At 39.2% G+C, this 23,197-nt stretch overlaps 3 protein-coding genes across 3 annotated transcripts; 1 reads left to right on the forward strand and 2 right to left on the reverse strand.

Annotated features, from left to right (window-relative positions):
• Nucleotides 1–1,976: 1,976 nt before the first annotated feature.
• On the reverse strand, nt 1,977–7,785 carry LOC146387369 (tumor necrosis factor ligand superfamily member 14-like). The gene is made up of 5 exons (XM_084928945.1): nt 7,514–7,785; nt 7,102–7,129; nt 6,933–6,971; nt 4,527–6,106; nt 1,977–4,271 (listed from the first exon to the last, which is right to left on the reverse strand). The coding sequence occupies exons 1-4, from the start codon at nt 7,688–7,690 to the stop codon at nt 5,709–5,711; spliced, it is 642 nt and encodes a 213-aa protein (XP_084785071.1). The 5' UTR covers nt 7,691–7,785; the 3' UTR covers nt 1,977–4,271; nt 4,527–5,708.
• Nucleotides 7,786–8,816: 1,031 nt separating this feature from the next.
• On the forward strand, nt 8,817–10,241 carry LOC146387370 (E3 ubiquitin-protein ligase TRIM35-like). The gene has a single exon (XM_084928978.1). The coding sequence runs from the start codon at nt 8,817–8,819 to the stop codon at nt 10,239–10,241; it is 1,425 nt and encodes a 474-aa protein (XP_084785104.1).
• Nucleotides 10,242–11,116: 875 nt separating this feature from the next.
• gmppb (GDP-mannose pyrophosphorylase B) lies at nt 11,117–21,299 on the reverse strand. Its single transcript, XM_084928982.1, has 10 exons — nt 21,205–21,299; nt 19,476–19,659; nt 19,304–19,384; nt 18,277–18,325; nt 17,990–18,132; nt 17,701–17,859; nt 17,009–17,087; nt 15,003–15,130; nt 14,737–14,919; nt 11,117–14,230 (listed from the first exon to the last, which is right to left on the reverse strand). The coding sequence occupies exons 2-10, from the start codon at nt 19,602–19,604 to the stop codon at nt 14,099–14,101; spliced, it is 1,083 nt and encodes a 360-aa protein (XP_084785108.1). The 5' UTR covers nt 19,605–19,659; nt 21,205–21,299; the 3' UTR covers nt 11,117–14,098.
• Nucleotides 21,300–23,197: the final 1,898 nt, after the last annotated feature.

Raw genomic sequence — 23,197 nt, forward strand, 5'->3', positions numbered from 1 at the left:
TTAGGTCAGGTGACTATGGAGGCCATTGTGGGGTCATTGTCCTGTTGAAAAAGTAAATGTTGGTTCAACTAAATGCAAACCAGATGGGATGTCATTCTCGCTGCAGGATGCTGTGGTAGCCATGCTGGTACGGTGTGCCTTCAATTTTGAATAAATCCCCAACAATGTCACAAGAAGAGCACGCCCACACCTTCACAACTCCTCCTCCATGCTTCACGATGTGAACCATGCATGTAGAGACCATCCGTTCACCTTTTTTGCGTCGCACAAAGACAAACCAAAGGGTGGAACCAAAGATCTCAAATTGGGACTCATCGGACCAAAGCACAGTTTTCCACTGGTCCAGTCCTTGTGTTTCTTGTCCCAGGCAAATCTCTTCTGCTTGTTGCTTTTCCTTAGTTGTGGTTTCTTAGCAGCTATTTGACCATAAAGGCCTGATTTGTCTCATCTGAACAGTTAGTATAGAAATGTGTCTGCTACTGGAACTCTGTGTGCCATTTATCTGGACTCTAATCTGGGGTGCTGTTCACTTGTGATTTCTGACGCTGGTGACTCGGCTGAATTTATCCTCAGCAGCAGAGGTGAGGTGAGGTGAGTGGAGGAGTAGAGGGGAGTCTGTTACAATGTAACCACATCATTTGGTTTCACAAAGTGGCAAACATTATTCATTACATAATTGGTGGCGATTGGAATAAAATCCATTGTGGATATAGCTTTTGGTGATAACGGCGTATAAAATCGATCCACCAGATGTCAGTAGATTGCAGTCAATTGAATTCTGTTTTCTTCCTCCTAATTCAAGTGTATAATCCTAACTATGGTGTCTACTGTAGAGCAAACATGTTTTAGTCTTAAAACTAAATTTATTTATTTATTTATTTCAAAACTAAAACTAGTTTTAGTTTTGAAATATTCATTTTATTGTATTATTGTTTTTTGTTTTTATCCTAATTCTTTCCTCTTCGTTGTCTTTGTAAACCATATTGAATTGCTTTTGTATGAAAGGTGTTATATAAATAACTAAATGACATTCCCTGACTTTGAATTTAGTCAACTAAGAGAGATCAAAAACATTAGTAAACAGATTATTAGGCCATGTATCAAACGAAGGTATAATCATTATTATTATTATTCCACCTTTGCGGCTGCTGATGTGACCAGTCAAAATGTCTGTGGTACAAAGTACTCAGTGCAGCTGTTGATCTGAACATGCAAACCACACAACAAACTATTAACAGGAAGTGTTGCCGTGCTACCAAACATGCACACCTACTCTGTAACGTGTGTGCTGTGGTCTGAGAGTTATTTGCTACAGTCAGAGGCACCTGCAGCAACTTAAGAAGCACATAGCTAATGATCCAGTGAGGAAGCTGGTGTACCTGGAGAAAACCCATGCAAACTTCACACAAGGCCCCGGCCAGATGGTGGAATTGAACCCAGGGCCTTTTGCCGTGAGGCAACAGTGCTAATTACTGTTTGAAGAAGCAAAGATTTCATCTTCATATTCTTGAAAACTCAAAACAGCTTTTTCACCACAAAAGCTGTGCAAGGAAAAGCAGAGAAAACACAGTATGCTACCAGATTAATTTTGATGGTGTTATACATTGAAGACCAAAAATAAGGTGCGTACTGTAGAGCAAATTACAAAACAAATATAAATTGGAACTTTTAATCAGAAATGTAGAATAGAAAAATATTTCAGATAAAAGTTAAAAGAAGAGAATATCAGCTGCCAGTCAAAAACAATATATTTTACTGCTGCAAGGTATTAGGAGTTTATTAAAACAAAAAATCAAAAATACAACTCAAGCAAAAACACCACAATCTATGCACAGCTGAACAAAATTTGAATTGGTACAACAATCCCATGTGTATAGAGATACATGAGTTATATGTTTATCTGTTGCTCTCGTTGACATTAAACTGCACAGCATTTATAAGTAAATTACCTACAGGCAAATTAATATCCAGTGATATCCATTAATATCCATATACCAGTGCACATGAAAAAGAAAATACACCCTCTTTAAGTTATTAGTTTTTACAGATCAGGAAATAATGAAAACAAATCACCTTAATCTTACTAGATTACTTGTAGAACCTCAGATAAGCAAACACACATCACACAATATTACATAGCTACCTTATATTGTTACCAAAAACTTGAAAAACAAAAGCTGGCTTCAGAAAAGGTGTGTGAAAAACTAAGTAGATCCTTGCTGTTTTCATGGCATTTAAGAGGCTAAGTAGCACCCAGGAGCTGCTAATCAGAGCCACTTAATTAATTGATCATCAAAGTATAAAGATCACGGTTTCAGCAGTTTGCTGGTCTGGAGCATTCAGGTGTGTGTCACTACAAAGGAAACATATCAGCAATGATCTTAGAGAATCAACTGTTACTAAAAGGTCATTTTCAAACAATTCCAAGTCCATCATACTACAGTGAGAAAGATTATTTGCATGTGGAAAACATACCATGCCATGTTCCCAGAGTGGATGTCTCAACAAACTGACATCAAGATCAAACCGTGCAGTGCTCACAGAATCTGCAAAAGCCCAAGAGTTACACCTTGGTCTCTACTGGCCTCAGTTATCATGTTAAATGTTAGATTTCATGATAGAAAGCCTCTGCACTCTAAAAAGAACATGGCAGCAATGTTTGGGTTTGCAAAGCTGCATTTGGACCAATCACAAGACCAACAACTAAAGCTTGCATAAACTCACACCATACAAAATAACTGACAAAGAAAAGAAACAAGTTGGTAGCAATGGCCAAGTCAAAGTGCAAACCTCAACCTGACTGAAATGCTGTGGTGGGACCTCAAAGAGCTGTGCATAAACAAACAGAACAAACTTTAATGACTGAAGTGACGCTGTAAATAAGAGTGGGCCAAAATTTCTCCACAAAGATGTGAAAGACTGAATCAGAAACAGATTACTTTATTAATCCCAGAGGAAATTATGTGGTCACATAAACAGTAAGAACAGTAACTACGAAAACTAAGTAATACAATATCTTGCAAAGTTTTTTTTGTTTTTTTAAAGCTCTTTAAAACAGCCGCAGTGGACACACAGTGTTGTACATCATACATGAATGAAATAGTGAGAAAATAAAGCTAAAAAAGTAAAAAGCAACACAATGAATACTGTAAGATCTACTGTGGAATAAGGAAAATATTTTACTGCTCCTCATATTCATCATTATTATCATTGCATTAAGTAACTTTGCATTAAGTCATTGTCATTGCATTAATTAAAGTAATTATCATTTCATTAATACATTTATTGAAGTTGGTGGTATTACATTAACCTTCTTATTACAGGTACAGCTAAGACCATTTTATACACATTGCATTTTGTGCTTATTAAAGAGTTGGAGTTGTAATTGGAGGTTGTAATCTTTGTTCGGCGCGATGTCCGGACAATCTATTGTGTAAGTGACTTGGAGCTATAGAAGGTTAAAACTGCGTACACGCTTACAAAACACATATAATACATACAATCTAGAAACAGGCCTGAGCAAAGGCCTGAATGTATTCAGCTTCTTGTTGCAACCTGTTGCATTTGAGTTTGCTTAGTAACAGGTGACAGAAGATGGGTCAAAAGGAGGACAAGTCCACGGGGGCCTCCAGGGCCTGAAATCATCGCCATATTTGGAAGAAGAAGAACTTCTGTGTCTGACTTTAGCTCTAAAAATTGCTCATTGTCTGTACAAGATGCAAATGATGTTCTTAAAATACAAATTATGTTCTTAGAACGCGAGAAGGGGCGTTTAACCCTGATCAGGGCTGGACTGGGACAAAAAATCGGCCCGGGCATTTTGACTAGAGACCGGCCCACCAAAAATGTGACGTCATTCAGGGGTAAAACCGCAAAGGATTCTGGGAACTTGTGGCAAGAGGTACTAGCGCATGCAGGCTTTCAATTGAACTCAGTTACACAGCGATAAAAAGAAACACAAAAAATGGCAAGAAGCTGTTGTATTATTAACTGCAATAGCCGGTGTTGTGCCAAAAGGTGATTGTCTGCCAAAAACTGATTTCCGGTATTTGCCAAAAACTGATTGCTCGTATTTAAATTGCTATAAGTAACTTGTTGGGCTATAATATGTGAAACATATGTCAAATTCATCCCTCATGGATGACATAAAGTCATCTCTCCATCTCCATCTCTCTCTCCTGCTCTTTTATTTCTCTCTCTTGCTCCATCTCTCTCTGCTGCTCTTCTGTCTCCTCTGTCACAGACTTCTCCACTTTTGATGATAAATCAGCCTGGTGCAACATGTAAGGATTGGCACAATTTGTTAAGATTTTGAGGAGTTTGAGAAACTAACCTTAAGCATAAAATAAAATTTACTATCAGTAACTTCATAGCACCCGCCCAGCAGTATATAAACTCCCTCATGCTAGCTAGTACGCAGTACCAGTTATTCTAAGCGACTGTAAAAAGTCAGCACAACGAAAACAAACTACAACTAAACTTGGTTTATATCTGACACAGATAGACAGCAAGTCATAACTTCTTACCTGAAGTTCAGTTCCTCTGCCACTATGACCGGCGGCCGCCTCGGGTCTCTCCTCCTCTTGCCTCCCCTTTCCCTTATCCACCTGCTGGCCTCCACCACTTGCTGATGTTGCTAAATCTGTGGAAGCTATGCCATAGCTACCGCCAAACAATTCAGTTATTTTTACACATTTGGCAGCGTCTGCCTGAAGGGCTTGTTTCTTTTTGGCCCTAATTTTTTCTGCACCTCCTTTCCTTTATTTATTCTCCATTTTCTTTAGTTCGTCTATAAGATTGCTAAACAAGGGGGAGGGTGCATCCGACCTCCTCGGCTGTAATTGGTCCAGCCCAGAGTCGATCATGACCAATTGGCCAATCCAACACCTTTCATTATTTATACCCTTCCAAAAAAAAAAAAAAAAAAAAAAAATCGATCGGCCCATAAAAACAAAAAATCGCCAGCGGCCCACCGGGCAAAATATATAAAAGCAACTCTCTGTGTATTTTTGGGAGAAGAAGTCTGCTGATGTGATGCTGTGTGCTTCTTCCCACGCGTGTGTTTTTAATAAACTCTCTATCTGATTTCACTCTACTGGGCCTCTATTGGTTTGTCTTGTGCCACATTTTCGAATTCGGGACACTACTTTCTGGCCTCCCTAAAAACAAACTAGCCCTCTACTACACTCCAGAACTTAGGTACACAGGTTGTGACCAAGGCCAGAAGAGAGTATGAACAGCACCAGCTTTTAAGTATCTCCATTGTCAGCCTCAGAACAGATTCTTTATCTAGTTTTTAGGTTTTTGAAGTTGTCCCTAAAGTCAGAAGTAAAACCCACAGTGCGAAAGCTTTCTGTTACTATGCTGCACATCTGTGGAACAGCCTTCCTGAAGACCTGAGGACAGCCAATCACGTCAATGCTTTCACAGCCACAACCCACTGATAACACTTTCTTAGTTCAGTTTCTAATGTTTTATATGTTGGGCTCAGTAGTGACTTATTGACTAATTATTGTTGAAGGTGGGTCTGCAAACTACTGAATCATTTTGATTACACTTTTGCAAAATGCATAATAAAATAGTGAGATCAATGATTGTTTTCTACAGTCATTGGGTGTAATATGTCATGTTGTTTTATACTTAGACTTAAATCATGTGAGAGCCTGGTAAAGACCAGATGATTTCCTGATATTTCCTGCTGTGTAAAGCTAGATCATGAATGCACCAAAGAAATGTTCAGAAACATTATATTGCAAAATGTTTAAATTCGTCCTTATCCTCACAAAAATTCCGTCACCTTTATGCAAATGAAAAAGTCCACCCAGAAAGCTGTCGTTTAAGTCGCTTGAGTTCACCCGTAACTCTTTCTGTGACTGCATGAGGGTATAATGATTTCCATGTAGGTGAGCAGATTTCATAACAAAGTGGTGAAAAAAATCAGGTGACTGGTTCCAGAGCCCACGGTCACTAAAGCAAACCTTGGAATACACATAGTAAAATCCCTCCTCCTGAACTTCAAGCCTACCGTCTTTGTAGGCCATGCCGCTGAGAACAGTCACATTATTTATATGCCAAAGCATCACCTCGTTTTCTTGAACCGACCCGCCTGCAGGGATAAAAGACAAGATGGATGTAGCAATTTAAAGTTGTGTATTTTCAGTCAGACACGGCAAACATTTAAACCAATTTATGTAAAGTTCAGCTCCTGTTTTGGGCCAGTTATGATCTGTTTTGTGAAACTGCTAGTTTCAATGAATTGTTCAAAAGGAAATAGGGACTGCAGAGTTGATCTGACAGAAGGGACAGAAGACACCCGCATATTTGCTTCGAAACTGTACCCAACGTTTTATTAATCAGATTTTTTTTGTACACTGTCATAAAAATTTGAATTTCCTGTAGTCACCTCGCCTTGTTCTTCATCCGTCTTGTGCCACCCCATTTAAAAAAGATCTAAATGCCCCTGATAGCACACAGTTGATAATGCAAGACTTTAGTTTTGTGATAATATTCACCAAATCATTATTATTATTGTTATTATTATTATTGTTGTTATTTATTTTGTAAATATTTAAATTAATGTGGCTTCTTCACATAATGTGCCAACAAATGAATAAAATTAAAAATATTCTTCTTAGCTTCTTTTTTCTCTGAAATCAAATCTTGGTGTGTTTATTGCAGTTTCAAAACAAACTCACCGTTTATACTCAGCATATAACTCTGCTGCCTTACATCTGATATATAAATACAGCACGCAAGACAAACTATTTATCACTGACAATGAGAAATGAAGGCTTTTCTATACAGTTTGACCGTTAATTAGAGAAACAAATGCAAAAATCATGCAAATCAGAAAATCATGACGACGGTTTTTTTATTTATGGATGATATACACTTGTGTTATTTACAAAAAAAAAAAAAAAAAGTTATCCAACCTGTCAGATGTGCAAAACCACGGATGGGTTCATCTTGTTCTGCAATGAAATCAAAAATGCGAGGGGGTTTATGTTTTGTTTTTTAGATATGCTCACAAAAGACATTCTTAGTCTCGAGATTTTAGTTCTTAGTTGAATTAAGGTTAAATGTAATAAGAGACTTGTGTACCTGATCTGTTGTTCAGTCTTGAGACAGCCTGCAATGGAAGTTAAAAATTAGTTTGAAAGAAATTGTCAATGCGTCATATTTGATGATAGAGTACGTTTACTTGTACAGAGAAGAATTTTTAAAAAATAAAATACATTTTTTTAAAAGTACAGGAAAATTGAGTAAAATATAAACAAATGACTGTTAAAACGAGACGAGCTCACAACAAATGTGCCTAAAGTAATAGAAGCTTTTGCAATTAGATATGTGCTACAGTAGTATCTATCTTATCAGCTGATATATCACAACAATTGCTTAATTGTTACAGTTAATTAATTCATTTTTATACCTCTAAAGTCACAATAAGAGAGGATAAAAAGCAGGCAATAAATATTTAGATTTAAAGACTAGAGTACACTGAGCTGATACTCACCAATTCACGGTGGTAAAGCAGGTTAATAAAAAAAGCCTCTGCAGCAATGCCATACAGCACTACAGTCAGCAGGACAAACAGCAGCGTTTGTGCCAATTTGTCATCTTTTTGTTGCTCATCTGGATTCTGAGGCACTGCAGCAACAAGTCTGTCCAGTTCCACACCAGTGTCCGCCATTCCTGCAGAGAAAATATCTTCAAATAATAGACAAAACGTTTCTTTTTGACTCAAGGAAGCCCCTCAAGGAAGGAAGTACTGTGGTTTAAAGTAGCGATATCTCGCCATCCTGAGGAGTACTACCAGTAACAGAAATGCATGCACACACTGCAAAACACATTTCCTCTTAAACACAGTCACACTTCAACCATATGCTCTGGTTTCACAGTCATGTGTCGTATAATCAGTAAACATTTTTTTGAAGTTCACATTGACTCCTGAACCACTGATCACTCAAGACGTCCCAGAATATTTCGATTCTGTGAAAACATATCTTACAGTATTACTCATCTTCCACAATATCAAAAGGATCCACGAATATGCATTTTTCAAGATGTAACAATAACACTGTCACAATGATTTTACTTTTTGGTGATATCGCTGAGTTTTGCTACCTTTTTGTTCTGATTGGTACTCTGGTTACTTTCTATACGCTAGTCTCTTTTTATCTCTAAGGTAAGGATTAGCATTAAAAATGAAAAAAAAAATAGTTTTCTTGTATCTTATTTTGTTTTGTGCTTCCCATCTTCTCTCCTGTTTCTCTGATTGTTGTCGCCTGCACTTTATTTGCCTACTTTCCACTGTTTGTCACGAGCAATCAGTCACCTATACATAGTCCTCTCTATATGCTGGGCTACAATACATCTCTGACAGGTGTTAGAGAGCCTGCCAGGCAGAAATCCCTGAAGGCAAATTTCTCCCAGTTGCTGAGATATGATCTAACGTTCTGCTTCTCCACCGTTTTTGGTTGGCTGTAACAGACAAAAGAACTGTAAATGCAGATAAGAAGCTTTGTAGGCAAAGGTAGCATAAGTGCCACAATAGAGTTGCAACAGAAACATTAATTGGAATCAAACCAGGCATCAGTTATATGTCACAGTTTCACTTTGTGAGCAGTGTGTTTGAGATTCACTATCGGAGCAAAGAGGAATTCTAACTATCGGGGATACTGCCACTTCTACCTGCTGCTGATTTCATATAACGAGCAGGACTTTTAAAGAAGCCACAGCTGGAAGAAAAGTAAGTTTCAAGATACATCTTCAGTCTCTAATTACCCCAGCTGCATTTTTTTTCACTCAGAGGCAAAATGTCCTCTCAGTCAGAAATGAATCTCTCTTGTTCGATCTGCTATGACATCTTCAGAGACCCCATCATGCTGTCGTGCAGCCACAGCTTTTGTAAAGACTGCTTGCAAATGTGGTGGAAGGAGAAACCAGTACGTAAATGCCCACTTTGTAAGAATTTGCATTTGTCAGATGACCCACCCTGTAACTTGGTATTAAAGAACCTGTGTGAAGCTTTCTTACTGGAGAGAGATCAAAAAGCTTCTTTAGAGTCAGAGGCTCACTGCAGTCTGCACTCTGAGAAACTCAAACTCTTCTGTCTGGACCATCAGCTGCCAGTGTGTCTTGTTTGTAGGGATTCAAAAATACACAACAAACACAAATTCAGAACCATCGAAGAAGCTGCGGAGGATCACAGAAAAGTGCTTCAGGTGTTACTACATCCCTTAAAAGAGAAACTGAAGCACTTTAAAATAGTTAAAGGAGACTTTGATCAAACCAGAGAACACATTAAAGTCCAGGCCCTTCACACAGAGAGGAAGATCAAGGAGAAGTTTGCAAAAATGCACCAGTTTCTGCAAGAAGAAGAAAAAGCAAGAATCACTGCTCTGAGGGCAGAAGAGGAGCAGAACAGTCAGATGATCAAGGAGAAGACGGAGGCTCTGAGCAGAAAAATAGCAGCTCTTTTAGATGCAATCAGAGCCACAGAGGAGAACCTGAGAGCTGAAGATGTCTCATTTCTGCAAAACATCAAGCCTGCAGTGAACAGAGTCCAGCAGCGCACCCTGCTGGAGGAACCACATGTGGTCTCAGGAGCTCTGATAGATGTGGCCAAACACCTGGGCAACCTAACCTTCAACATCTGGAAGAACATGAAGGAGATGGTCTCCTGCACTCCAGTGATTCTGGGTCCAAACACAGCTCATCAACAACTCATCCTCTCAGAAGATCTGACCAGTGTGAGTCTCGGTGAGAGACAGCAGCTTCCCAACAATCCAGAGAGGTTTGACCACCATCCAATTGTTCTGGGCTCCAAGGGCTTCGACTCAGGGACTCACAGCTGGCATGTTGAGGTTAGAAAGGATGGGATCAGGTGCCTCGGTGTGCTAATAGAGTCTGTTAAGAGAAAAGAACAATTACAGACTGGATTCTGGGAAATATGTCTCCAGGATGGACAATACACACCAGCCGCTCCACCACTTCCTGATAAACTTCTCTCGGTGAAGAAGCTCCAGAGGGTCAAAGTTCAGCTGGACTGTGACAGAGGGAAGCTCTCATTCTTCGATCTTGACACCAGCACACACATACACACCTTCAAACTCAGTTTCACTGAGAAGCTGTTTCCTTACATTGGCACGCACAATAAAGTACCAATGAAGATTTTACCTGTGACTGTGAGAGTAGAACAGCACATGCCCTCTTTATCTACAGGTTTTTGGTTTAGCTAGCTCTTATTTCCACTTAGAAATCTCTGAGTTTTGATGAGTTTTATTTAAGAATTTTAACATTTCAATAGCTTATTAGGGTTTTTCTTTTAATGTTAAAAGACACTGAAAGCCTTTTAGATTTTATTATTTGTATATTTTCTTTCTTGTTTTAATATTTTTGTCTGTGTTATGTGTCTATAAAGCCTTTCAGGCGAGATAATGGGCTCTACAAATAAACTAACTTGGCTTAACTGGTAATAGTCGATCTTACAAGCTTTAATAATTGTATCTGTGAAAATGTAGTTTTACATTTCTGTGTGTCATCAATATTTTTTCGTTTTTGGACCAATAACAGGGACTTTTTGAGTGTGGTACACACTCTGATCCATCCAAACGTCAAGTGTGCAAGAGTTGTTTTTTTTTTTTACTAAACGTAATAATAAAAAGCTATGACTTTTTTAGTGCAATTTAATGTTTAAATTGGTATTATTTAGATACAAATATACTTTAAATGCAAAAACAAAATGTAATTGTGTATACATTTTAATTTGTATGGTAGTCTAGTGAAGTAATCTAACGAAGCTCAAAAGTGTCTGTAAAACCAACAGATTTGGATTTAAATGTAGAACATTCTTTCAGATGTTATGTACATCAGGTAAAAATTATAAACAACCTTTGACTCAATAAAGTTTTTATATCTCTAAATTAAAATTAGAACATTCACAAAGGCTTGTGACGTTTTAAGAAAAAAAAACATGTTCATGCCCTTTACATTTCATGGGTAATGCAGAGAGACCAGAAAGGTGAATCTAACTGTTGTGACAATTTTTATCACTGACATGAGATTTACTGTGACCTTCACCTGTTAAACATCCAATAATACGAGATCAGACGTGTTGCAGTGGTCAGTAGATTATATTTTTCCTTTCAGAAATTTAAAAAAAAAAAATTACAAAGACCAACTTCCTTCACTCAAAGTCTTTTGCACATTAAGCTCTTAATAGTGCTTACCACAAACAGCAGAATCACTGCTTTACATCGATACACCAGCGCTGAGTGTGGACTAACACAGGACTAACCTGCTGACCAGTTTTAGTAACCTCCCACAGGAGAGCATTTATTTAAAGGCGACCTGTTGCATTTATATTGTTAATTTCCTGCTTTTTGACTCCACTCTAGTATCACAGAATGATTCCAAGCTTAAAAACAATCCTTATTTTTCTTATTCCAGACCCTTATGCAGCCCCTCAGTTCAAACTTTAAACCCCTCATCTGCTGACTGGCTGGCACTTGGAAGCCTACAGAGGGGTTTTACCCAGTGCTTGTGAACTGTACTGTCCCCATTTAGTATGTAAAGAAATCCAAAAACACCCTGAACCTTCAACGTCTATTTTGTTCACATATAATATGAAAATCTGACCCAGTAACATAAAAAAAAACAGAAAAGCAGAACAGATACCCTTAAAAGATTTTCAGGTGTGTAATTATTTCAAGTTAAAACGCTTTGGTTTTACAAACTGTCTCAGGGGAGAGATGGCTGTCTTATCAGCAGTTAAGGAGAAACTGCTATGTGAAAACACCAACAACTTTTCCAGTCTTAGCACAGGGCTGATTAACAGTTCTTTACTGAAGGTTTCTCATTTCCAAGGATTCTTTCTGGCTCAGAAATTTGAATGTGATGTTTAATTATGACCCTGAAATAAGTCAAAGAAAAATTTCAGTAGTTCTAATGACAGAGGGGATTTACACTGGGCTCGGTTTACTTTTACTTTACATTTGTTTGTAAAAGCTCAAAATCATCTGATTTTTATGCTAGTAGCAGGAAATGACACGTGGCTAAAATGTTAGCTTTGTTTGAAAGTTGGCTTTTTAATTATATACACAGATTATTGTACAAATTAAATACTGAACACAGAATAAGAGTGTCAACATTAGTGATACTGAAAATGTTATGATTTACTGATGCAATGTCAAATTCATGAAGTTTATAAAGTTTACTGGAAGATACATTTTGTTTAGTTTTGGGCAGTCTGGTCATGAGATTATATGATGATCTTTTGGAGTCACGCCCCTGCTTTTAGTTGGAAAGAAATCTGTCAGTCATTGGTGGACTTCAGTGATGTCAGTGGTTCCAACTTAAGGTCCAGTAATTTCATGGTGCCATGCTCTTTCCATCTTTTGTGCCTCAGGACTATTATTTTTGGTGACAATGCAAGAAACTGGTCCTAAAGTAGGCTGCGTCTTCTCCTCGAGGCTGAAAGCTAATTTACAATCTAAGCATTTTTACTCTGAAAACCCTGACAGGAAGCAGTGACTTATACTCCTGTTCCTTTAAAGTTTTTTTTAGTATATTGAAAACTTTTCCTTATCTGCTTTTCTCACCTTTAAGAGGATTATTGCATCTGATGGCCATTGCCTAATTTGTGACAAAACCAAAACACGTTTCTGCTTACTTCATGTGGAGTAGGAACTTTTAGACAGCGCTGTATATTTATTTATAATGTACAATTAATCTTAAAGACTAAAGTTGTCCACATTATAAAGTTGTCAGCTCGCCCACTACAGTATTGGAGCACATATTGATGATCATTAACTCGTCTGACATTGAAACAAACCATTTCAAAGAACAGAGAAACCTGGAAAGCTCATCAAGAACACGAGACATAACCAACATTTCCCATGATTAAAGCTGCAGTCATTGGTATTTCTGTATAAAAACAAATCAAATTATTGAGTGTTATTTGATGTCAATTACATTCAGGTGGATGAAAACTCAAAACATTCACATTTCCATGAAGTTGCTTACAGCTTGCTCTGCTGCCCTCAATAATAAACTGCTATGGCTTTAAAGGACCAGTGTGTAGGAATTAGTGACATCTAGTGGTGATGTTGTAGATTGCAAGATACTGAATCGCCCTTTGTTTCCAGCAAGCAGCAGAAATAAACACATTTATAGGTTGGTAACAACTGTACGGACAGTGATTTTTATATATTTAAATATAATTCAACCATTAAGATTTTGCCAAGGCTTGAAATTGGGGTGTGGCATGGATTAAACAGTGTGCTGACACTGGTCTCATCTCTTTCCTAGTCTTCACCTCTGCTGGACCCAGCTCACAACTTCACACTTTTGTGTAAGTAAATATTCTACTTCCAAAAAAACAAAACAAAAACAAAAACGTGGCAGCCTCCACAAGCAAACAGTGGTGGCATTGTCCATCTTTGATATACAGTCTATTGTTTACAACAATGTAGGAGCACCTTCAGTTCCATTTACTTATAGCCAGTGCTGTTTGTCCTTTTTGGTCTTCAGTAGAAACACTAGTTATAAATCCTGGATTACATTTATGTTAATGGAGCATCAGAAATCCTACACACTGGAACCTTTAACTGTGACCAATACTGCATTATGTTTCGCAATAAGTCAGATCAGAATCTGAGCATCAGTCATGACATCAACCTGTAGCTGTGGTTTGATTGTTCTTTTCAGGAAGTGTAAATGCATAGTAAATCTAACCAACAGTGTTCATATATTCACACACCCACTTCCCCCTTCCCTCTCAGTATACTGATCTTTACTCCCTCCACCAAGAAGCCCCCTCTTTCGACTTTTCTCATATTTGCCAACATGAGAGTTTGACCTGTCAGTACTTTAAGAAACCTTCCTTGACACACGTCACCTTTTCTGACAAATGCAGCCAAGCAGGGCTAAAAAAAGTCCAAATTAATTTATAAAAAGACAGACAAAGAAGCCTTTTGTTCTTCCTCCTCCTGCTTCCATTCAACTGCCTGAATGTCCCTCCCTCTTCTCTGGCACAGTTTGGGTCTTCCTCGTAGTCTTCATATAAAAGGCGCTGGGATTTTTCCTCCACCTGACGCTACATGATGATTCGCGGCTCCGGGACTGACTCGTTGATGGATTTGTGAGGTAGGACGTTGGCACCGTTCAGGTAAAGCTCGTCATTGACGATCACGTCCTCCCCCAGCACCGTCACATTCTCCATACGCACCTGAGGACGCACATTAAGACACAAGTCATCTACCATCGCACGTGACAAGTCTTTGTGCATGTGCTGTACGAGATGAAACAGAGGATTTAACTAGACAGCAGAAAGAGTACGGCTGCCACAGCCTTCAGTACTCCTTCTGTTCTCCTACTGCTTCTCTGGCATTAGCTATTATAAGTTATGTGAAAAGGATAGATATAATAGTGAACTGTGAAGTTGGCCAAAAGTCCCATTTGGTTATTACTTTAAGACAAAAAAACAAAACAAACAAAGCAAACAAAACAAACAAAAAAAACAGACAAGTTTGAGCAATTCCAATAAATTATATCCATGAGCGCGTAAGCAGATACAACAAGCTCTAAAAAGAAACAAATAAAATAACTAGGCTAAGTTATAGAGTACAAATATCACCGCAAGTGAGATCTGCTGTTAAACAGACAGAGACACAATTAGCTGCGTCTCACAATAAATGAATGAACCAAGAACGTCCACACATCTTTCCCACTCACCCACTGGCCGACTGACGAGCTCCACCCCACGATGCAGCTCTCCAGCCACGAGTGCGATCGAACCCTCGACCCTTTCAGCACCGTGCACCGTTTTATCCTCACGCCGTCCTCCACGACAACGCCGGCGCTGATGGTGACATTCGGGCCGATGGTGCAGTTCTCCCCGATCTGTGCCGTGGGATCCTTCAGAGAAGAAGAAAAGGGGATGATCATTACCATGAAGTACAAGCCCTTATTTTGATGTCACATCAACAAAGTGCACTCACCACCAAGACGTTGCCGAGGAAACCGGGGCCTGTGCGTAATCTCTCAGGTGCGTGTTGTCGTACTGACTGGAGGTACATACACATCCCTGTCAGGAAGTCTTTAGGCTGGCCGATGTCCATCCAGAAACCTGCAGACAGACGGACAGAGGGTGAGAGGTGAAAGCCTGAAAACAACCAGGCAGCTCCTAGTGATCTTTAACAGGTGACTCACTGAATAATGAGGTCACAGTAAGAGGCAGACATTAATCTGCTGACTGCAAACTCTGCCATAAATTTTACATAACTGCCAGCAGAGTTTTCAGCATTTGTTCTAATAGCTGCACAAATCATTCATCTACCTCAACCAAATATCCAGCTAAGTGTTGTGAGGGGGCAGGATCAAGAGAGAAGAGGCGGAGAACACCGAGGCAAACAGGCACCCTCACATCTAATCCTACGGCCACCAAAATCACCAGTTATAACCTAACAAGTATGACCGCAGTCTATGAATTTCAGGAGCAAACAAACACACAGAAATCAACCAGAAGGTTCGAACCCAGTGCCTAACAGTGCTAACCACTGCAACATGGTGTCACCCCCTTACCGTTGGTTAGGCTGTGGGGGCAAAAGTGGAAACTAGGACAAGCAGAGATACAGATTTAAACTAAAAACTGAAAATGCAGTTCAGTGGGTTAAAAAAGCCACATTTTCACTGGAAAGACTGATGGATTTTCTACAGATCTCTGTTTTAAAAAAAAACAAAAAAAGAGGGAGAAAAATCACCATCAATTCATAATTCAATAAATACCAATCCTGAAAAAAGATTAATCCAAACACCTGAATAAAAACACAGGAAAGCACAACTGGTACGAACAACATTAATCAGGGTTTTTACGAGCACCAGCATCATAAAAAAACATCAGGGTTTCTGGTTTCTGATTAACATACAGATTTAACCTGAATTTATTTATTTATTCAAGCATAAACTAGCCAAAGATCAGTTATTAAAATGTAATGAATTTATTTAGCCTTTTAGGCCTACATAGGTTTGTCCATATTTATTACAAAGACAAAACAGAATTTAGGTCACTTGTACAAATTCCTACTCCTCTAAGAAAATTTAAAGAACAAATCAAGCCCATCTTTTTTTATTTATCCTGTGATTCTTAAGTTTTCTAAATGCTTCGCTGCTAATCTCAAGGACCTTCTGTTACTACTTAAACATGATGAATCACATCATCTTCTAAAGGGAAATCCACTACTGACTGGGACCAGTAAGCCTGCCTGGACTACAGGTCAGGATGGGTTGGAGGTTTCACTACGTGGTTCCACTGTTTCAGCAAAGCCAAAGGACCTCAGAGAGGAATGAGGATGTAGAGAAGCACCAACAAGTGATTCCTCCTGCTGGTGAGCTCTTATGTTTTTTGTTGGGGTTATTATTATTTTTTTAAACATCTGTATCAGAACTCTAGAGAACCTTTAGGTCTGAGCATAAAGGTTAGTGGTGCTTTTCTGCAAACGTTTCCTCTCCAGACCTGCACGAAAAGCCCAAATACTTACGTCTGGTGGAGCTGTGAGCTGCAGAGACCAGATCAAGCACACAGGTCAGCTTCAAACCATACATTTCCATCCTACTGATCCTACTGCTGTGTTAAGAAAAAGGTGAGGTCACCACTGTATACTTTTATGAACTGACTTGCATCATTTTGATTAATACGATCTTCTCCATGGGCCCCTATTTTGGGCAAAAGCTGAATGTTCAGACCTCACATGCAGCTTTACAGTCCTGTGCTGTAGTAGAAGCTACTTTTGGCTGCTTCCCTGCCACCAGTGGTCGCCACAGTGGGCAGCTCTACATGTCTGATTTGGCAGATTTTCTTAAAACGCAGGATGCCCTTTCTGACGCAACCCCAAAGAGGATTTGTGTCTCCAGCTGGAATCAAACCAGTGACTTTTTGACCACTACGCCACTGGAGGAGAAGAGTCCTGTGCTGTAGCACTGCAGTCTTAATATTAGTATTAGTTACCTTGCAGCTCCATGGCATACAGCTGTCCCTCCCCTGCCATGACAGGAAATATTTCTTTTTCAATGGATGTTGGTCTCAGCTGCAAAAAGAATGCATAAAAAAAGTCATGAACATGATCCAAAAAATACACAAAACTATAGTGTCTTCAGACTCAGTGTTTCCCACAGATTCCCACATAATCAGGTGCCTCTCCAGTGAGTCTCATCCTGCTGGTAGATTTAAACTCCACCATGTTGAAGAGGAGCTGGTGGCTGTAGTTCTTGTAGTCTGCTCTTCAACCTCAGAGACGCAAACCTGTTGTAGGCTCGGGTTAGAGTGACCCAGGGTCTCGCAGGAGATATTCAGAGCAGGAGGACTGCAATCACTAGCTACAGTCCAAGATAGTGAAGTCTGAGTACATCTGAATCTAGGATGAGCTCTGATCAAGAAGCTGAATGATATCAGTGACTGCCACAGTGATAGGCTGAACAGTGACCCAGATGCATTCTTCGCTCTGATCCAAACTAAGGCTGAAAGTTTGGATTGAAGACTGAAAGCTGAAAGGGAGCTCCCTTTCAGCTTTCAGTCTTCAATAATACCAGATACTAACAGGCTGGCCCACCAAGGTAAAGTCCATCTGTGGGAAACACCGAGTCTGTTACTAAATAACACACTAACATCGACACTATGAGTGAGTGAGAGAGCCTCCTCACCTGGATCCTGCTGAGCATGCTGGGATTGAAGATGTACATGCCGGCATTAATTTTGTTGGAGACAAAGACCTGTGGTTTCTCCACAAAGCGATGGATCCTCCCGCTGTCCGCCTCATACACCACCACACCGTACTTAGAGGGCTCTTCCACCCGTGTTACCTTCATGCACGCACACACACACAGAGTATGACCCCACAGTAGTAATCTTCCCTTAAACCACCTAAAACTAATAAAAACCTGTCAATATGCAGCAGCTAAGCATAGGAAATACTTGGACAGTCTCTCTCACCACAATGGTTCCCTCCTTGCCGTGGTTGCGGTGGAACTGCAGCAGATCTTTGAACGGAAAATCACAGATGACGTCTGAGTTGAGAACGAAGAACGGCTCACTGTCATCATTCAGCAAGTCTCGAGCCAACGCCAGGGGACCCGCTGTGCACAAACATACAGTTTTATATGGTTCACAATAATTTACTATGGTTTTTAAAAGACGAGTTAATCGATGTTGAATTACTGGATATTTGCAGAGAGCCATTTACGCTTATCTGGATCTGTCTGTAGTAAAGACAAACTCACCTGTTCCCAGAGGCTCCTTCTCATGAGACAGAGAGATACGAATCCCGAGCTGAGAAGAAAACAAAAAACAGTCAGGTTCAACTTTAATGTTTGGGCTCAGTTAGGAATCACACCACATCACACATGAATCCAAATGAATGTCTCCTGAATCTATTTCCTAACATGTGACCAGAGATGCAGAAATCCAACAAGTCCAACAACCGAGTCTTTGAGGTCCTGTTCAAGCACAACACGGAAGTCACGCTGATTAAAGATTGTAAAGTACACGACACACACGGTGACTGTGCTCACGAGTGTTGTGTTTTATTGACAATTCTGCATTCAAGGGAAACAGCCCGTTCCAGTCCAACTCTCTCTCTCCCTGCTCGACTCTGCCTTCACTATATAGAGAAACGGAAAGAGACACCGTCATCAGTCAATCGCCAGTCAATGGCTCACCTGCCTCCCAGTACTGCCCCCTTGAGCTCACTGCACCACCACTCCTCCCTGCAGCTGAGCCAGGGACCACACCTCCCCCACAAAGATGTTTCCTTCAAACTACAAACCACAGATGAGACACGCAACTAATCACTATAAATCTATCTAAAGATTTTTTTGTTTCTGTTTTATTCCACTTATAGTCCCAATATTATACTGACCAATCACATATGATCAAATTTCTCCACACAGGTAAACAGTCCATAGAAAAATTAAAACTGCAGGCTTGCACTGCATCAAACACAATCTCAGAATAATTAGCTATCCTTTGAGGATGACTTAGCTTCTAAATTCAGACCAATTGATTGGAAATCTTGAACCTAAAACTTGTTACCGATTTTCTGAATATCCTGGATACACTAGAACAAGAAAAATAAGAAGCAGAGATGCCGATAGTTTCTTGAAAAGGGAACCAAACATACTCAACAGTGACTGTTGCGCACATTTACGCCTCAGTAAATGATATCCTGATTAATAAATCCATCATATATCCTCCATGCAGGAGAAACCTGGTGGTTTTTTCTGTAAGAGTGCAGGTTGTCATACGTACTCTCTGCTCCTGCACTCTCATCTCTCTCTCCAGCAGCTCTGACATGTAGCTCACTGCCAGAACCACATGGTCCACCCCAGCCTGAAAACACACAGAGATAGTGACTCATGATTACAACACAAAATAACCTATCAGCAGCGTCATTAAATCCTCATTGATATCTTTGCCTTACTTTCACCAGTGCCTCCACCTGGTGCAGCAGGATGGGTTTGTTGCAGAACTCCACGAGGGGTTTTGGGACGCTCAGGGTGAGCGGTCGCAGTCGGGTCCCGTACCCCCCCACCAGGATCAAAGCCTTCATGATTCTGCCGTTACCAACAGTTACCCAAGTTCATCAATAACCAGATGCTGATGCCCTGAAAAGACCAGATTCACATTCATCATTAAAATCAGACATTTTCTAAAGGAAGGACAGAAAAAAATCAGTCATGCTTGTTTCTGTGTTGGATTTAAAATTAAAAGTGACTTTCAAATACAGTCACTTTTTTACTTTGAAGAAAATTATTCTCTCCCTCTCTGACCTCTAAATGTGAACTTCTTTGCCCTCCTAAAGTATAAAAGTATAAAATTTATGTACACATGAGAGTGGAAACGTTGTGATCGGGGACAGAAACACAAATAAGCAGATCAGAGACCATTTCCTGATCCACTGTGTTGTTTACTTTGGTTTATCGTATTTTTATTGAGCCATTTTACTACACTCAATTCTATTCAGGGTGGAAAGGTGAATAGTATGAAAAGAAGAAAATGGATGATTAAATTCCACTTTGTTTTATTTATATTCTTACTTACTAAACTTCTGCACTGTTATTTTAACGTGTTTAACTTAGGTCAGGGTCTTCCTGATTCAAAATGGACCTTTTTAGAGTAACTATATATGTAAACATGTCTGGTCCACTTACAGTTAAAGCAAAGAATCTGTGTTACAGACGTCTGTGCATTTTCCTGATATCTACTGGCCTTGAATAAAAGTAAATGGCTTTTTACAAGTTGTACACTTGAGTAAATAATACAATAAAAATCACAGTGATGGTGATTTTGTTATTGTTTTTACTGCATTTACTCTTTTGGATGCAGTAATTCAGGCATTTGCTACCTTTTTGACTGCCTTAAATTCAACTTAATTATTAGCCAATGACATGGAGGTGATAAAGATCAAGATGCTCAAACTTCCATTGGGAGGGAGTATCAGAGGGAGAGCTCAGGCAGTAGTGGTTTGGAGACAAAGTTAGAGATGCAAGAGGCGGGATAGTGGATAAACTGGACAAAGGATGTTAAATATCGAGCTTTCAGGCAGATGGAAAAGAGCAAGAGCACAGAGAACATTTAAAGCTGTAGTGATGACATGTCGATGGCTGGTGTGACAGCAGATCGCTGTGGCAAACGCTGTGGCGTCCGGAAGAAAAAGAAGAGGAAGAACAAGAAGAGGTCATGGTGTCGCCTCAGATCAACAGATTTAATTCATTCATTCTATCAGGCGGTCTGGAACACGTGATAGGGTGATATTTACGTCCCTGAAAAGTGTCGAAAAACAAACCAAAGAACCAACCAACACAAACAGGTGATAAAACGAGGATACACATGGGAATAAACACAGATTAAAACAGATAGAACTAACAGGTACTACTAAAACAACCTGTTAAGGATATTGCGTTTTATGCAGATTACATCAGCACTTTATCTTAAATGAATTAACTTTTAAGGGAAACAGTGAGATAAAATGTGACTATGATCATGTTTGGGTTTGTAGTGAACTTACAGTGCCTCTAAATAGCTAACGTCAGCTGACAGAGCTGACTTTATTTATCTACAATGAACGCAAATCGACAGGTAGCTGGTTAATATTCAGGTCTTAAAGTCTGCGAACAGCGTGAGAGTAAATGAAAACGATGAAAACTCACCTGGGTTTTTTCATTAACAGTCTACAGCAGGTCTGAATCACTGACACTCTGGAAATGACACGTAAGATCGTTAAAACGCCGAATCCTTGTTTGGCTTCCGGTGCAGGAGACAGCCAATCAACTCGTTCGACGTGACATAGCTTATCCGGTGAAGCGTTTCAGAATAAGAGTCATTTTAAAAACGGGCTTATTGCAGCATTTCTATCCACAGACTAATAATAGGACAAGGTGTCTTGGTCTTAAAGTTAAATGAGAATAGTGGAATACAAATAAATAAATAAAGTGAAAATCGATAAATCCCGTGCATACAGACTTTTTGAAAACTTGTATGCAACTAATGGGCTAGTTCAAGAAAATTGGTTAAACCAGTTTAATTTTACTGGACAAAAACAAGAGCAATGAATATATATATATTTTTTATTAATTAAACAAATGTAACAAGTATGGAAGCCCATACTTCCATACTTCCGCTACAAAAAAAGAGAAGAGGATCCTTAACTCGCTATGTTTCTCCAAATTTCGAGTTGTGTTTCTCGAAATTTCGAGTTATGGATACTTGTTTTTGTTTTGTTTTTTAGTGGCGGAAACTGGCTTCCATAAACAAGTATAACAAATATGGCAATATTGTCAAAGACTTTTTCCAACTTCAGATAATACCACGACAGGCTGTCTTACAAAATATAAAAGACAGATAGTGAAAATAAAATAAACATAAGCAACTAAAGAAATAAATAAAATTAACAAAAATTTAAATTAAAAGTCATATAATAAAATTATAACCTTGGGGTTTTCTAAAAGCTTTAGTTCATTAACCATATGATGCAGATCCACTGTTTGTTTTTTGTCCATAAACTTTACAGATGAGAGGAAGAGGCAGAGTTCTTTGTGAAAGGTGAAAAAGGACGGATTTATATTCAGAAATCGACACTTATGAATGAAGAATTTACCCATAATAATTATCACATACAGTGGGTACGGACAGACCCCCTGCATTTTTACACTCTTTGTTATAAAGCAGCCATTTGCTAAAATTATTTAAGTTCGTTTTTTTCCTCATTAATGTACACACAGCACTCCATATTGACAGAAAAAACACAGAATTGTTGACATTTTTGCAGATTTATTAAAAAAGAAAAACTGAAATATCACATGGTCCTAAGTATTCAGACCCTTCGCTCAGTATTTAGTAGAAGTGCTTAGAGTCATTGTCTTGTTGGAAGGTAAACCTTCACCCAGTCTGAGGACCCGAGTACTCGGGAGAAGGTTTTCGTTCAGGATATCCCTGTACTTGGCCACATTCATCTTTCCCTTGATTGCAACCAGTCGTCCTGTCCTTGCAGCTGAAAAACACCCCCACAGCATGATGCTGCCACCATCATACTTCACTGTTGGGACTGTACTGGACAGGTCATGAGCAGTGCCTGGTTTTCTTCACACATACCACTTAGAATTAAGGTCAAAAAGTTTTATCTTGGTCTCATCAGACCAGAGAATCTTATTTCTCACCATTTTGGAGTCCTTTAGGTGTTTTTTTTTTTTTTTTTGCAAACTCCATGTGGGCTTTCATGTGTCTTGCACTGAGGAGAGGCTTCCATCGGGCCACTCTGCCATACAGCCCTGACTGGTGGAGGGTGGTGATGGTTGTGATGTAACACTGGGTGTAAAACATTGATAAATCATCTTATGTATGCAGATGACCTGGTTGTTTTTAGTCCAAGCAGTGCTGGGTTACAGGAGCTTCTTAATATCTGTACTGAGTATGGTGTGCAATATGATATAAAGTACAATGCTGTTAAAAGTGGTGTTTTGATATGTAGAACCAAGAAGGACAAACAGCTAAATTTGCCTGTTTAAACTGTCCCAAAAACTCTTGAAGTTCATAAAAAGGTGAAATACCTCAGTCGCTTTATTACTGATCAAATAAATGATGATGATGACATATACAGACGACAGTGTAAGCTCTATGGAGGCAAATACTATTGCACCTAAATTC

Source organism: Perissodus microlepis, chromosome 5 (genome assembly GCF_051167445.1).
Source record: "Perissodus microlepis isolate ML-2025 ecotype Zambia chromosome 5, ASM5116744v1, whole genome shotgun sequence".
Lineage (NCBI taxonomy): Eukaryota > Metazoa > Chordata > Actinopteri > Cichliformes > Cichlidae > Perissodus > Perissodus microlepis.